General features: G+C 34.7%; 1 protein-coding gene across 5 annotated transcripts in view; it reads right to left on the minus strand.

Annotated features, from left to right (window-relative positions):
• LAMA2 (laminin subunit alpha 2) overlaps positions 1 to 15793 on the minus strand; it is a 283315-nt gene that overhangs the window by 172886 nt on the left and 94636 nt on the right. For all 5 annotated transcript variants that reach the window (XM_032443478.1, XM_015858546.2, XM_015858545.2 and 2 more), the window contains exons 10-12: positions 13756 to 13916; positions 11889 to 12029; positions 10395 to 10568 (exon numbers count right to left, since the gene is read on the minus strand). In XM_032443478.1, the coding sequence (XP_032299369.1) occupies positions 10395 to 10568; positions 11889 to 12029; positions 13756 to 13916 (476 nt within the window). The remainder of the gene's footprint in view (positions 1 to 10394; positions 10569 to 11888; positions 12030 to 13755; positions 13917 to 15793) is intronic.

The following is a 15793-nucleotide window of genomic DNA, read 5'->3' on the forward strand; positions in this document are numbered from 1 at the left end:
AAAACAAACAAACAAAAAAAAAACAACACAAAAACACACAAAAGAAAAATCCCTGTAATGTAAATTAAACACTATATTATGGCTTTCTGGAGCATGGGAAATAAAACACTGATGGAAAACTATGTACTACTATCCAAGGTATTTATATGTGTTAATATTGCTGCAATATTAATGGTATCATCCAGCTCATGGCAAAGCAAATTTAGAACTGCAGATATTTTGCCCTATTAAATACACATTTAAATACACAAGAGGGTATTCCTTTGCTTACTGGGTAGATGCATAGCTTAAAGCCTTCATTCAGTGAAGTCCTCATTCTAGGCCATGCTTACAGAGCATACTGTAGCTATCTTGTTAATTAGCAAAAAATAGTTCAAAAATTTATAAAAGCATTTCCCTTGGAAAATTAATTAAAATTTTGATATATAACCAAGATCTTGTTTCTGAATGGTAAATTGAAAGTATATACGACCAGGCACTGTTATTTTAAATTAATAAAATAAACTGAAATCCTTAACTATGAATCAATCAAACAAATGCACAAAAACAACAGAAGAAAGCTTGTACAGAAAGTTGTTGAAACAACTGCCTTCATTGTGGGAAGAATTCCTGTTCCTGGAGTTAAACAAAACAAAGAACTGCTCCACAACCATTCTAGATATTTTATGATATTTGAAGATTTCAGAACTACATTAGAAATTAATGAAAAATACTGGTAGCTTTACAGTCCCTCTAACTTTCTTATTATTATGAGGAAATTACTTCTGGACAGCAAATTGATAAGACTGAGAAGGCAAAACAAATAAACTCTTCAATTAGAAAAAGAAAGTATTGTCTTACATCACAATATAGAGTGCCCCTGAGACAGAAAAGGCAAGTAAAGACCAATCAGAAATTCATCCAGCCATGTCAGGAGACAGGAGTGATATTGCACATATTGTGAGAAATGTTAGGGACTTCTAGCAAATATGGAGTGTTCAGGCAGGTCCATTAAAACAAACAAAACAACTTCAAGAATAATTGTAAATATATTCATTTGGGTTCAACAATCACCCGTGTCTACTCATGCATGCTACCTACTTTCATTGCTGATGCTTCTGTCAATCTGAAGTTGAGAGGTAACGGTCTTGCGATTCAGGGAAACTGCTGAAGTGTATACTCAGGCTTCAGTTTGAGAGATAGGTTCATTTATCATCATAATAAGCTATTACCATTGATAGGTCACAACTCATTGAAGAGACAGTCAGTCTAATTGGCTCAATTCAGTTAACTGTAGATATGCCTCAAGGAGATGAGCGGTGCTTTGCAGGTAATATTCAATCACCTAACAAACCACTTGTTCAATAATTCATCTCAGTTCAGACTGGGGTTCAAGCACATGATTATTCTTTCAATGTGCCAAATACCTGGTCTTAACCCCTTTGTCTCTTGGGTCCAGGAAGACAAAGACAAATTCCTTTTTCTCGTCCTCCCTTCTAGAAACTTACTGAATATTTAAAATTTCCACTGAGGTTTTCTTTCAGAAGAAATTTTATTGTAGTTAGAGTCTCTGGAAAATAAAATCTTTGTTCTGATAATTCTCTCCTCCTAAAAGCTTACAGTATGTAAACCTCATGGGAATATAGAGGAATAGAGCTCATTTTGCCTGCTAGAACTTAAATGAAGCAAGATGGATACATTCAGAAATTTTTAGCAGTTAGGAAATCATAGAATAGATGAGACAGATAGAATTGTATGAAGAAGACACAGGACCTACAGGATTTAAAGGATGCTCTGTTCACATATTAGATGAATGCATGCTATCAAAGTATTTGGGACAATGAATGTATGAAAAGGGAAATTAAAACTAAACCAGTACTTCAAACTCATGATCACTGTTTTGCTTCATTCTTGTCAGCTTTGGCTCCCATTTGATTCTCAAATTTTAAAGAATAAAGAAATTTTAAAGACACACTCCCAAATTCTTTTACTAAATGCTTTAAGGTGCAAACTTCTTTTGTCAAATGCTTTAAGATTTTATTTCATTCATAACTTCCAGTGGAGTTATTGTGAGTTAACCCCAGACAACTGCCAAACATCCATTCTAACTCTCACCCCACCCCTCCCCTAGAAGAAAAGTGAAAAGATTAATGGATCAAGACAGTGACAGTTTTACAGGAAAGGCAAAGGCAGTATATGAAGGCAAAGCAACAAGAGGAATTTAGTCAGTATTATCCTAAGATAGGTAGGTTCCTGGAAAGTAGGGCAGTAGTCGTTAGACAAATGCCATAGACAAACCTGTGTTGCATTCTTCCTCTTATTCCTGAACTTTTACTATTGAGCATATTACATCACATGCTAGGGGAATATTGTAGAATCACTGTATCACAAAGATCGGAAAAGACCCCTGAGGTCATCCAGTCCACCTGTCCACCTACCACAAATACTGCCATGACAGTGACTCAGTTACCTCCTGGACAGACCATTCCAGCATATGATATCTCTTTTGAAGAAGAAATTTTTCTTAATACCTGATCTGAGACCACTCCCTCTCATCCTAAAACCAGTTATACAGGAGAATATGTTGACTCCCACCTCACCACAACCTCCTTTCATTACTAGTGGAGGGCAGTCGCAACTCATCTGAGCTTCCTCTTCTCCAAACTAAGCAGTCTCTTCAAAAGACTTGTGCTCCAGTCCCCTCAACAGCTTTTTTTCCCCTTCTCTGGACACTCTCCAGGGCCTCAATGTCTTTCTTGTAGTGAGGAAAGTACTTAGGATGTGGCTTCATCAGCACTGAGCACAGAAGGACAATCACTTCTCTGCTCCTCCTGGCTCCATTGTTTCTGATATTAACCAGGATGCCATTGGCATTCTTAACTTCCTGGGCACACTGTTGTCTCATGTTCAGCTAAGCACTGACCAACACCTCCAGGTCCTTCTTCTCTGTGCAGTTTTCCACTCTGCCCCAAGTCTGTAGCACGGCCTGGCCTGGGGTTGTTGTGGCCAATGTGCATGAGCCAGAACTTGGTCTTCATCCCACTGGCCTCATCCCAGACATCCAGCTTACCTAGATCCTTCTGCAGGATCTTTCTATCCTCAGGCAGATTGACACTTCCTCCTAAGTTGGTGTCATCTGCGGCTTACTGAGGGTGTATTGAATCCCCTTATCTAGGTTGTCAATAAAGATATTAAACAGGGATATTGGATTTGGAAATTAAATATCCCTTTGGCCACTTCAGATCCACTGTCTTAGATGTGTCTTCTCACTATTTCTTGCCCACTGACTTAGAGGCTGAAGAGAAAGCCCTGATGTTGCACAAACTCTGCTTGGCAAGAGTCAAAAGCCTAGCATTTTATTTACATTGTTTTAGACACAGCACCATATTGATATGTAGAAAGCTAACTCAAGCCCAGACAGACCCAGTAAAACTGTAGAAGTCTGATGTTAATATCAAATGATCTGAAGAGTAAGAGTAAGTCTGCCTTACTGTCTTTTAAGACAAAATATACAAAAGTGAGCACTTTAATACCTTGTTTTTGGTGACTAACTGGAAATTCAATATGTATGGAGAATCACTCTGAAAAACAGAGCTTGTAAGGCACTCATCATAGGGGTTTTTATCATTTATATAACTCACCAATATTTATATTTATATAATTCACCAATATTTATGAAGTCAAGAATTAGAAATAATTTATTTTTTTAATAGAATTAGTTGTGGAACTAGTTTCTTCCCAGAAACAAACTTAGAATAAAAGAAATAGCAACTTTTTGTAATAGTTTTGGATGCCTTTTTCAGTTTCCTTTTGCCAATGACTTTGTAATTAAATAAGTACATGTTGAAATGCCGAGCAAACACTCTCCTTTCTTCAACATCCTAGTTAGCCATAGTGCTTTGTGTTTTAAAAATGGGTGACTTTTTACTTTAATTACTATTAGTGAAATTTTAAAATATACAGTAGAACAATATTTTATTGTAAAAATAGAGGACTTTTTTTCTAATGGTAATGGTTATAACGTACCATTGTTAAAACGATGAATTAGGTCTATCAGACCTATTAACTGGTTAAAATATAACATGACACTACATACAACATTCCATTATACTATTTACTTCCAGGTAACTAATGATCATTAAGTAACTCCAATTATCATCTTCAAAGGAAAAGATTCTTTACTGAAAATGTATGTTGTGTGTATAAAATCCATATATCCTCACTTTAAATGTCAGTTCCTTTGTAGTCTTAAGCAACTGCCATTGAATTTAACTATCTCCAGCTCAGGAGAAGCATATTAAACCACTGTCAGCATGCTTCTTTTTCTTTCATGTTCATTAGCACTCACTACAAATCAACTAACATGTTAGTTTTAAGTCACAGACCTTTTCTTCTGCTTTCTTTCATCCTTCAGTATTTTAATTTTTGGATCAGACATAATAAGAGTAAGACCTTTCAATCTAGCAAGAAATTTACTATAACTATTTCCTAGTGCCCCTCAGTACTCTTTCTCTAACATTTACATCCCTTCTACTTTTCTTTTTTGTTTGTTGGCTTGCTTCTCCACTTTTCAATTGCCTCTATTGATTAAAATCCTAACCTTGAAGGCAAACTTGGGCAAGAACTTAAAGCAAAGGACACATGGGATTTATAAAATAATTTCACCTATAATAAATTTCCACTTCTCCTTAAAGCAGCATAAGATGGTTTTAGCAGAAAGAAATTAAATGTGTGATGGGATACTCAATACCACTGCTGTTAGTGGACTCAGCCAGTCAGACTATGAGTCCTGCTCAAACTGACTTCAGAGGCTCTTAGAAGTCTATAAGGTATCCCTAGTTTCCACTGCAATCACAATAAAAGCTGTACTTGAACGGTCCCAAGGGGCTATCCAAACATCACTAGAAAGAAATATAAAGGAGAAAAGTTTGTGAAATGTACATATGCTCTGGTGGGTTGGTCACACTCCTCAGTAGTGAGTAGCTGAACACTACAAATAAGGCAGTCCATGAGTACAGGAATATTTCATTTTCTACTGAGGATCAAGCAAACTTTGGCTAGTCATCAGTATGAAATGATGCATAGATACACTTTTGTCATTTTTTTTGGAGACATGCAGAGAGAATATTTCATCAAAGCTAAATAATCTAAACTGTGTAGTGTAAGTTAAGCAAACTTAAAGAAAGAATCAGTCAGCCATGGTTCTGATCTTTAAAATGTTTTGCTCTAGACTTGTACTCCAGTTGTTTGTCTGTTCCTTTCAGTATCTGAATTTGGCTACTGTCTCAGTTTTTAAAAGCTATAGTGAAAAAAGTGCTAATAAACTAAGCAGCACACTTAGTGCAAGCTGAAAACCACTTCATACTGTTGACTGAATCTATGTATCTTGGTACAAATGATCCATCTCAATTTTCTGCCACACATTGGCTAGATACACTTTTTTAAAAATTGGAGGATTTGCAGCAACTGTGAATAAATTCAGGGATGTTACACCAAATACAGATTTCTGGAATACTACTTGCCGCTGATGCTGTTTCATGCTTATTTCAAATATGTGAATAATGTGCATATAACACTATTCACTATGACTATTTCACTCAAACGTACAAGACATTAAGAATCAATTAGTGCCTGCAGAAAATATTTTTAATATATCATAAATGACACAGTTATGTTCCCTACTACATCCCCTCCTTATTTTTCCTATTGTAGATGTTCTTTGTTGCATGGTCAAATCTGGTTCTGAAACTCACTTATGTGCACAGGATATGAGCAAAGTTAATTCATCATGAAGCAAAGGACTTCCATCACTACAGAAAAAAATCCTTCAGACTAACAGCAGATACTTCAAGCACTGCCATTTTGTTCCAAAATATTAGATTCAGATTAGGGCAATTCATCTGTGCTAACTAATCCTCTACACAAGGGCCTAATTCTCCAGACAACCAGGTGAAAGAAAGATATTTTAAAGGCACATTATGGAGAAAAGCATTAGACAACTTAAATTTCACTCCCTCGGTTTCCTGACAAAATTCATACAGACATGCAGGCTCAATTTAAGACAGAGATGACTGTAATTCTGTGCGCTAAGTCAGACACTGTTTTTCCTGAGAGGCAAATGAATTTCTAAACAAAATGATAGCAGAAAAAAAGTGGCTTCCAATAACAATTTATTTTGCATCTTGGATACCCATTTATATAAAAAGCCGTTAGATTGTTCTCCTTTTAGAGGCAGGAAGTAAAATCAAGAAAAAGACTTGGGGATTTATTGAATTCAATCATGTCCTACCAACTAGAAAGTCTTGACATCTGACACCATGACAATACAAGATGAAGCTTTCGGGGTTTAGATGCATTAATAATTTAGGACAATTGATCTTGGCATTTCTGTTCCAGCTGATTATTGTATTATTTACGCTTCTTTATGTTTTGGGTTTCAACTCCTTCGTTTCCCCCTGTGAGCTGCAGACTGCAATTTGCTTTGCATTATTCTGCCTTTTGCACCACAATTGCCTAAGAAATGAAAACAAATGGAAGGAAATAAACATAAAAGCCACAAAGACCTAGCTTATGATTATTTTAGAATTCAATATTTAATCCTACCAGGTATTCTGGGCAATCTGCAGCAGACAATGTCACAAAAAAAATCTCATCCCAATCTATAGCTTTCCACACTAGAATACATTTTAAAGCCCAATAGATTTTTTGAAGTTTGTACATACTGACTGTAGGCTTATTATAGTCTTCATGCCTAGAATCAAAGAAATATTGACTTTTTAAAGCCAGCAAACAGGTTACACAGCTAATTATAAAAGAATAGGCAAAAGAAATGAAATGCTATTTTTAAGTTGAACAAGACACCCTTACTGTTCTGCTTGCATAGACTCAACACAAAACTTTCAGCTGCTGTCCTGATTTTTACTAGCATTCAGAGGAAAAAAAAATGGATGCACATATGAATGCTTAAAAGTATATGAGAGTTAAGAAACATGATGTACTAGAATATTTTCAATCTAACAAAGCCTGTTATAGAGGCATCTTTTACTTTAATTTTTGGTATAGTCTGACTTCATGAAGAACTCATGCTGAATGGGATCATGCTGTAGAATTAGTTCACGTGACAACTCTAAAATTTCATTTGATACAAGAAACTGCTCAATCTTAACAAAATCTGTCAGTAAGCCAATGGTGTTTTGGAGCAGAGGTGATTTAAAGCTCCTGCTGTGTTGTTTACGGTCTGAAAAACGGCAGCAGTAAGAGCTGACCAAAACCAGCCAAAGGAGTTAGAGTACACTTGTCTAATTAATATATGGATACCGGGTGCTGATTAAAGTGTTCAAGGACATGAATTCTAAGCCATCTACTGCCTAAGAGCTGAACTAAGCTATGACTGCTGACCAAGAGCAGTGCTCTAACCATGTGAAAGGGGTGAGTTACATCTTCACCATCATGGTTAAAGTTGGGCTATAGCAAATAAAGGTACATATTTGCAAAAGATAGAAAACAAAGAGAAGCTTCCTGTAACCAAAGATGGATGTTTCTACATGGAGTCTTATGTGGTCTACATACTCTATATTGTGCATATTAGCTATACAGACTAACTGTAGGAGGCTTCTCAGCATACAAATTACCTATTTTTTTTTTATTTTTTGCAGAGATATCAAAGGATATCAGGCAGAGCACGTACATAGTGTAAGATTTTTGAAACATCATGGACACTCCCATACTGACTTTAAAATAACAGTTTTTTTTTCAAACCACTTCACTGAGATTAGTATCTAATTTTAATTAATTTATACTCTCTTTTCAGTGCTCTGGTCAAACTATCAGAGTGCAACTCATAACACTTTCGGACACATTTATAAAAATATTTTAGCATTTAATATACACATACAGGTTGCTTGTTAAAAAAAAGTGCTGATGAAAAAACAAATGATGCTTTTACACACCTAAGAACGTTATTAGAGTTGATAGAATAAGTCAATTTTTCAGTAACTACAAACTTTAACAGGCCACTTGTTCTCACGATTGCTCTAATCCTTAGTTCAGTAGGTTATTATAAAGCAGGCAGGAAGATAAACTATTTTATGGTCCTTACTAAAGCCTTAACACTAGCCACTTTTAAATTTGTTCTCCCCAATTATCCACTAGTTTCTAGAAATCAAATTCCACCAGATTACTTCCAAATTGGATTCTGCTTCAAAAATGGCTTTTAGTTAGAAGCATCATATAGGTAGGTATGGAAAAAAACTGGCTCCTCCCCCCAAATAATTATATGTATTTGTTCAAAATGGTTTATGTTGTCCTATCAGCAAGTATATTTAGGAGAATGAAAGGATACAAGTGATGTCAAAATAATCTACACTCTAGTCTCCCTTTTACATAAAATATTTACTGCATCATCTATAACTGCTTGTTATTTATAATCTCTCTTTGGAGATAAAAAGATTGGTTTCATATAGTCTAATATAATTCATGAAAAAGGAAGCTGAAGGCTGCACATTCAGAATATCCCACTTAAAGCCCTTTTCTTTTTTCTTTTTAAACTAGAAGTAGTATTTTGAGAGACATGTAAAACAAGCAGATAGTGTACATATGGCAAGCAATACTGTGGAGGCTTATGCACAATATGCCGACTTTATATTAAAAGAAACATTTTAAATAAGGATTTTGAGATATATTTGAAAACTGGAAAATGCAGAACGGTTACCGTGTTTTGCAACTCAATTCTATTTTCAGGAGTACCATTTAAGAGCAGTAATTTTAACAATAAAAAGGACAGGTGGTTTTCTGTGGCACAAGGTTTGTGAATTACAATAGAAATGTACATCTTGCTTCAAGATTTCCTAAATCATTTTCTACTTTTTCTACAACAAGAATTCTTAAAGAAGCTCGCCTAGCTTTGTGACACCAAATATCATACTACATTAAAGCTAGCAATCAGTCTCAGGAAAGAGTGTTTTCATAAGGTTTTGGCTGCTTGGTTTTATCCAGCTGCAGCTGTTTAAAGAAATCTTTGAGTTTACAAATAAGGACTTGCAATATTCCATTCCCACTGTGTCATATGGATTAAGCAGGTCTTTATGACTCCAATTTACATGATGCAACATGACATTTAAGATGTACTGTGGTAATTTGTTATTGCTTTCAGTATTAGTGTAGTATCAAAAATTCATATAGTTTCATTATTAAGGAAATTGTTTCATTCATACAGAGATGTCTGCTAGTAACCACAAAGGACCTCCAAATTACACTGAAAAAATACCTTCCATATTCATACACTTCATGCACATTCTTATCATTATTCTGCTCACTGGAAAGAAGCAGGATGAAATTCTGTCTAGAAAAGTACCACTTCTTATCACAAGGTAAGTTCACTAGGTATAGAAAATTATAGAAAGACACTCCCTTGACCAATGAAACAGGCCTGAGTACCTTTAACAAATCATTGCCTTGAACAGGATGTCCAATTCTTTGGAATGATTCTATTTAGTTTCCACATGCTCCCTTACCTTCTGTCATGTTGATTTGCAGCCAGCAGGAAGAAAATAAATAAATAAATAAGAGGATGACTCGCTTGAAGAGAGTACCATGGGAAAAGTGCTTGTGCTAGTGTTAGTACTTTAGATACATTTTTTACTGTAATCAACATTATAAGAGATGGAAAGCTGTTTATTCACATTTATAACTCATTCAGACCTTAGTCTGATTCTCCAGAAGAAAAAATAAAAGAGAGATTTTTCTGAGGGTATCATTTATAATAGCAGGAAGCCTAAAAGACCAGCAATCAGACCACTAAGGCACTCATGATTTTAGAAAGCAAATGTTTGGCATAAACTGGCAAAGCATGAATACCTGTGTATGCACAAACATATAGACTTTGATCGTTATATGCACTAGAACTAGTGCGGAGCTCACGATAGGATTTTCTGAGTTCTAGGGCAAAGTAATCCCTACAGAAATCTCTTGCTAAACAGTAAAGTTTTGTAACACACCCCCACAACATCTGATAGGCAACTTGCATCTTTTGAATAGCAGATGAAGAAATGAGTTTTCAGAGATGAACACAAAGTGGGAAAAGTGGGAAGAGAACAGGACAAGATGAAATACATGCCAGCTAATTCATTCAATAATAATAAAAATAATAAGAATAATAAGAATGTCAATGATAAATACCACTTTAATACCTGACACCAGAAACACAAAATAGGCTGAAGGTCAAAAATACTTAGTTAATTTTTTCTGTATATTTTTTACATCATTCCATACGCCTTATTCCTTCCTGCTTGAAATTTTGCTGGTCAGACAGCTATCCAGCTTTACCTCAGTTCTACCCTGATTCTAAACCTTTTATTTACTTATTTATTTTCCCAATAAACCAAATCAGTGTTGAGGCAAGTACCATCTGCACTTACTTTGTTGCCCAAATAAGAACTGGGTGCACTCCAATAATAAGTCTGTGGTAGTACTTTACGTGCAGACACGTTGTTGATGCTAAGCTGCTGACGCCCACCAATGCTCTTTTGCTTAGGAGTAACTCGGATGAGACCAGATATGCCAACTAGGTACCAACCATTCATATCTTCTATCTATGATGGCAGAAAACAAAACAAAAACATAATACGATCAGAATTAACACATTAATCATTTTAATTGTCACCATCTCTCATTATTTCATTTTATTAAAAATGAGTAGGTATATAAATATAATTAAAGGTAGTTTAAGAACAAAAGTAATAATAGGGTAAATAACAACAACAATTTATCTTATTTTTTGCATCTGGGAATTAGAACTCATGAATAGTTTGTCTGAAGTAAATATTGTGTGTTTTATATCAACCAAAGGGAGGAAGAAGTTCAATTTTACAACATTATATATATATACACACGTATACGATTCCTCAGAATATATTAAATGAGTTTACAATAAATAATATCAGTCACAACAGAGTACAGAAGATGACCTGAAAAACGGATCTATATTTTCAGATTGTCATAAACAATATAATTCATACTAATTTGTAATTCTAAAGTGTTACAATTTACAACTTTAAATATACAGCTTTTTTCGAGAACCTAAAAAAAAGCTGGCAAGCATCAAAACTTTTGCATCAGCAGAGATGAAAACACCGATCATACAAGAATGGTTTCTGGAACCTGGCTATCAGCAGAATAGCTGTGGGCTAGAAATTTTTCTAGATGCTGGCACACAGATGAACACACTAGGCATATGATATTATTTTCAGATTTCTAGCATACTGTGCAGCCAAGACGAGAAGCTACCAGATCTGAAACATAATTCCTAAACTAGATCTACAGATATGAATATGTAGCATACATCTGTTACAGTGGAATTGGTGTGTTAGTTTTGAGAACTAACATAGAGTTTAGAGTATATTTGATGCTGAGTACGAATAAGAAGAGCATTTTTATCTCACTTTCCCATATTTTCCTAGGGATGCAGTATGCAGAAGAAATGCATTCAAAATGGCCTTTTCCTTATAGAAGATAAATGTTGTACATTCAGTGTTTCAAAATTCTTAATTATTTCAGGTCTAGAAATCTAATAGTGACCTATAAAAAAGGCCTGCTCTGTCAATATGTTACATTTAATTTAGTACTGATTATGCAAGCACATTCCAGGACTGAAGCACATGGCTTCGTTTGAGACACTTATAAGTTCTTTTGCACTTCTCCCTATTCAATCGCACATTTTTCAGAACTTTGTCAAATGAAGAAAATACAAAGTTTTAAAGTATTTTCTTCATGATAAATGACAGAATGTGTAGGGCATAAAAAAAACATATATAGTGTTATGCAGTAAGATGCACTCCCGTGCCAACAGAAAGTGAGAACCCACAAAAACACAGAATCAGTGGCATATACTGATACAGCAGGAATTTTCTTACATTTCTGTATGTAAAGTGAGAGCTTGTGCAGACATTTGTTTTCCCGGAGCAGAAACATTCCTCACAGCCTTTGGGATTATTTTGCTGCAGATTGAAGAAGCCTGATTTGCAGCGATCACAGTTTTCTCCTTCAACATGTTCCTGAAAATGCACATTAGAAAATTACTTCAGTTGTCATGGGTTAGAACTTGAGATACTCAGCTTCATACTCTCTTTTACTTTAATGCTGAGCTAAAAAGATATTTATAGAAATTACTGTTCTTATTTGTAAATATTAGAATTAGATCTTCTACACAATAATAGTAAATAGATTTACTTATAGATGCAGAAGACAGAATTTGAGCTTCATAAGATTTTTAATTCTTCTTCTATATGTCCTTGATTCCAGGGACTAATCTAATTTACCTCCTTTATGCTTAAGGGAGTGAGAAGGGAAGCAAGTACGGGACAAAATGTTGCGGCCTCAACAATCTTAACTTGTAAGTATGGCTGAAGAAATCAACACTGTGACAGGAGACACAAACTACAAGTACTTTGTTTTGGTTATACCAGTCATGAAAAGCCTGCCCACACTGTGTAGTCTAAGCTTGCATGAAATGTATTGCTCTGAAATAAGTTCAACAAAAGCCATTTTGTTGCCTCCTGGCTAAGATGCTGCAAAGATGGCGAAAATAAGGCAGAGTTATAGTTATAGGAGATGGATTAAGTAAGAGGAAAGGAGAAAATATGGAGAATAAATAAATAAATAAATAAATGACTAATTTGTTTCTCTGTCTGGTTTTTAGTTCATTTTTAAGTGATACAAAACTTTGACTATATACCTTCAGAAAGCTTTCAGTGCCAATCTGTGATAAAACAGGCATTTACACTTGCCCCTCACCTTTTTGTACATCAGTTTACTCCGGCTAACGTGGTAGAGATAACAGCCTAATGTTCACTCACAGTTTGCTGCTCACCCTCAGAACTTTTTTCAGCAGTCAATTTCCTTAACAAGAAAACTATCTTCAGTAAATTTCAGAGCTCATTATATGTAATTGAAAGATGTGATTAAAAGAGGGGAAGCATTTTTCTTAAGACCTGCTATTAACTTGTTCAGGCATCCCTCTTTAGTCTTCATATGGAGCATAGCTAATCTGATGATTTCAGTGTCCTTTTGACCATAATCTGCTTTGACTTGAGTTCGAACATTTCTAGTGAAAATAAATGTGTATGCATCTACTGATACTTCTAAGCTGTCTGAAAAGGGTGTTATTTTTTCTACTATATGCACTTAGAAGGAGATTACAGCAATCAAAAAGGAGGTAAAGGATAACCAAAGAGGAAAAAAGGTGTGTACAGAGCATGTATGCTTTGGGATAGAAACTATACCTCTATTACCTATATACTCATGTTAGACTGATTTTACCAACAAGTCAGTTTACACCAATAAAGTCATAAAAATAAGAGCAATTAAGCACTAATTATCTTTTAATCAGAGTATGACATCTTAACCATTGTTTCAGTTCAGAATGTAATAAATTCTGACCTTCTAGACTTAATAGTCAATTAATTAGAATTGTGATATGGATAGATTTTAGTTTTGACAGAAAACATGTGACTGTTATATAAAGTGAGGATGAGGTTAATTCTCTGATTAGATTTCAGTGCTGCTCAGCTGACACACCAGAGTGCATACAGCATGAACTGATGGAGTCAAGTACTTCTTGTACATTCTTGTACTTTGGGATATATTTTAAGTATTTTAGGATTCTCAATTATTTCTAATGAATAATTTCACTAATTTCACTATATGATAGAAGATCATTGATTGTAATCTTTCAGTATCATTAATATCATCCTATGGCTCACAAGAATTTGATATCCATACCTTGCAGACACAGAGACCTACACAAGGATCAATATTCATGCTGCCTTCCACTGAGCAGTTGCAGGGCAGGCAGTCAGGATATCCTGTATAACCCAAGGCACATCTATTGCAGTGCTCTCCTCCATAGCCGGTCTTGCAGTGACAGAAACCAGGCAACATATCTATGGGAAGAGGGAAAAAAAAAACATGATACACTTTTGATTTATTATTACTATTATTGGATATGTTTATTAAAGTGCTTATAGCAACACTGTTTGTAGGTATGATATACTTATATACATTCTGGTATGTAGGTGTAACAAACTCTGGCTCAGACCTACACTGATTCAACTCAATATCCTGTCTGAGAGCTGACTATAGTTATTTAAATTTTGAGCTTCCCAAAATCTGTATATTAGAGATCTACTGAACTGTAACTTGTCCCTAAGCCCTTGCATTTAGCAGATCCAAAAATCCCCTCTTCCATTAATTTGCCTGACTACCTTTGCATATGCTTTTGCTTCCTGAATCCATAAAGCTCTCTAGCAGTAAGTTCTGCATTTAGCCATGTGTAGTGTGAAATTAAACACTGATATACACTAAATCTGTATTTGCTGCCCTTTAAATGTCATACCATAGAAAACAGCAAATAACTGTTGCTTTCTCACTACCTCCATGTAATCTGTGATTTCAGTATAACTCTATCCTATCCCACATGACGATTTTATTTTGTATGTCAAAAAAATTCTATGCTTATTTATATCTTTTTAAAAAGAAACTGTTCTGAATAGGTGAAAATCCCTATTATTTCTCCATTTCAATTTCTAATAAATTATTCAAGAAGGTATAGTGAGGACTTACAAATGACATGATTTTTTTCATTTTTTCTTTTAAAACATTAGTAATATTTTTTAAGGCTGTGTTGACCTTTTACAACAGCTGAGACAGCACTGAGCTGATACTTCGAAGGCACAGTCCAAGGTAACTGTAAGAACTGTTTCACAATTGCTAATGTCTTATTCAAAAATTACTGCAGTCAATGTACAAGTAGAATTACATTTTTCTCTGCTTAACTTTTCATTTAATTGCTACAGAATTTCATCAGTTATTTTATTACCCATCCACTGACTATCTTAAGATCCCTGAACATTTTGCAGCTCTTTCATTTTACTGTGCTGAAAGATTTTGTACTTGCAAACTTTGTCACCTTCCTACTCGTCCCCTTTCCAGGTTAAATATGAATATTCTCAGCAGTTCATGCTGATCATCACTGTGAAAATGGTCCATTTATTCTCTTAACCAAGTACTCATCTGTGACAGAATTCTTCTTCCTTTTTCTATTCTACTTTTCTCGTGGTATTTGTTGAAGAATCTTGACAAAACTCTTTGAACATTAAAGTAATTCATTAGTCAAATAAACCTTGGCTTCTTCAAATAGATTCATAAGGAATACTGCCCTCCACAGAAACAGTCAAACAAACAAACAAACAAAAAAAACCACAAAAAAACCCACCTGATCTTATGTTTTGCTCATTTTAGCTGCAGATTGTTAAAAATATGAATTTTTCTTTATTTTAGTTCCACTGATTTTCTTGATACAGAGACTAGATCTCATGATTTAATTTCCTGGACTTCTCTACCTTTCTTTTACAAACTGGATAAACAGTTTATAACTATATAAGATTAATTTGCATCTTATAAAGTACTATAAACTACATATATAATATTTCAGCAACTTCTTTTCTAACTATCTCCTGGTGCCACATATATGCCATGCCATACATTTTGAATGCTTTTCTATTATTATTCACTTGTCATCTTGCTCTAAGATTGACACATCTGTTTGAGACACTTCTTCCAACTTGCCTCATGTTTCCACGAAAAAAAAAATAAAAGGGAAATCCCCCGAGCTCTTCTATTCATAGTTACAAAGAATAAATCCTGCTTTTTTGGAATTTCTTTCTTGATTTCTCCTGTTATAAACTGAATACATCTTAATCATTTTAACTACTAAATTTCAGTATCCAGCCATCATCGAGATTTTGATTTATCTAAAGAA

Source organism: Coturnix japonica, chromosome 3 (assembly GCF_001577835.2).
Source record: "Coturnix japonica isolate 7356 chromosome 3, Coturnix japonica 2.1, whole genome shotgun sequence".
NCBI lineage: Eukaryota > Metazoa > Chordata > Aves > Galliformes > Phasianidae > Coturnix > Coturnix japonica.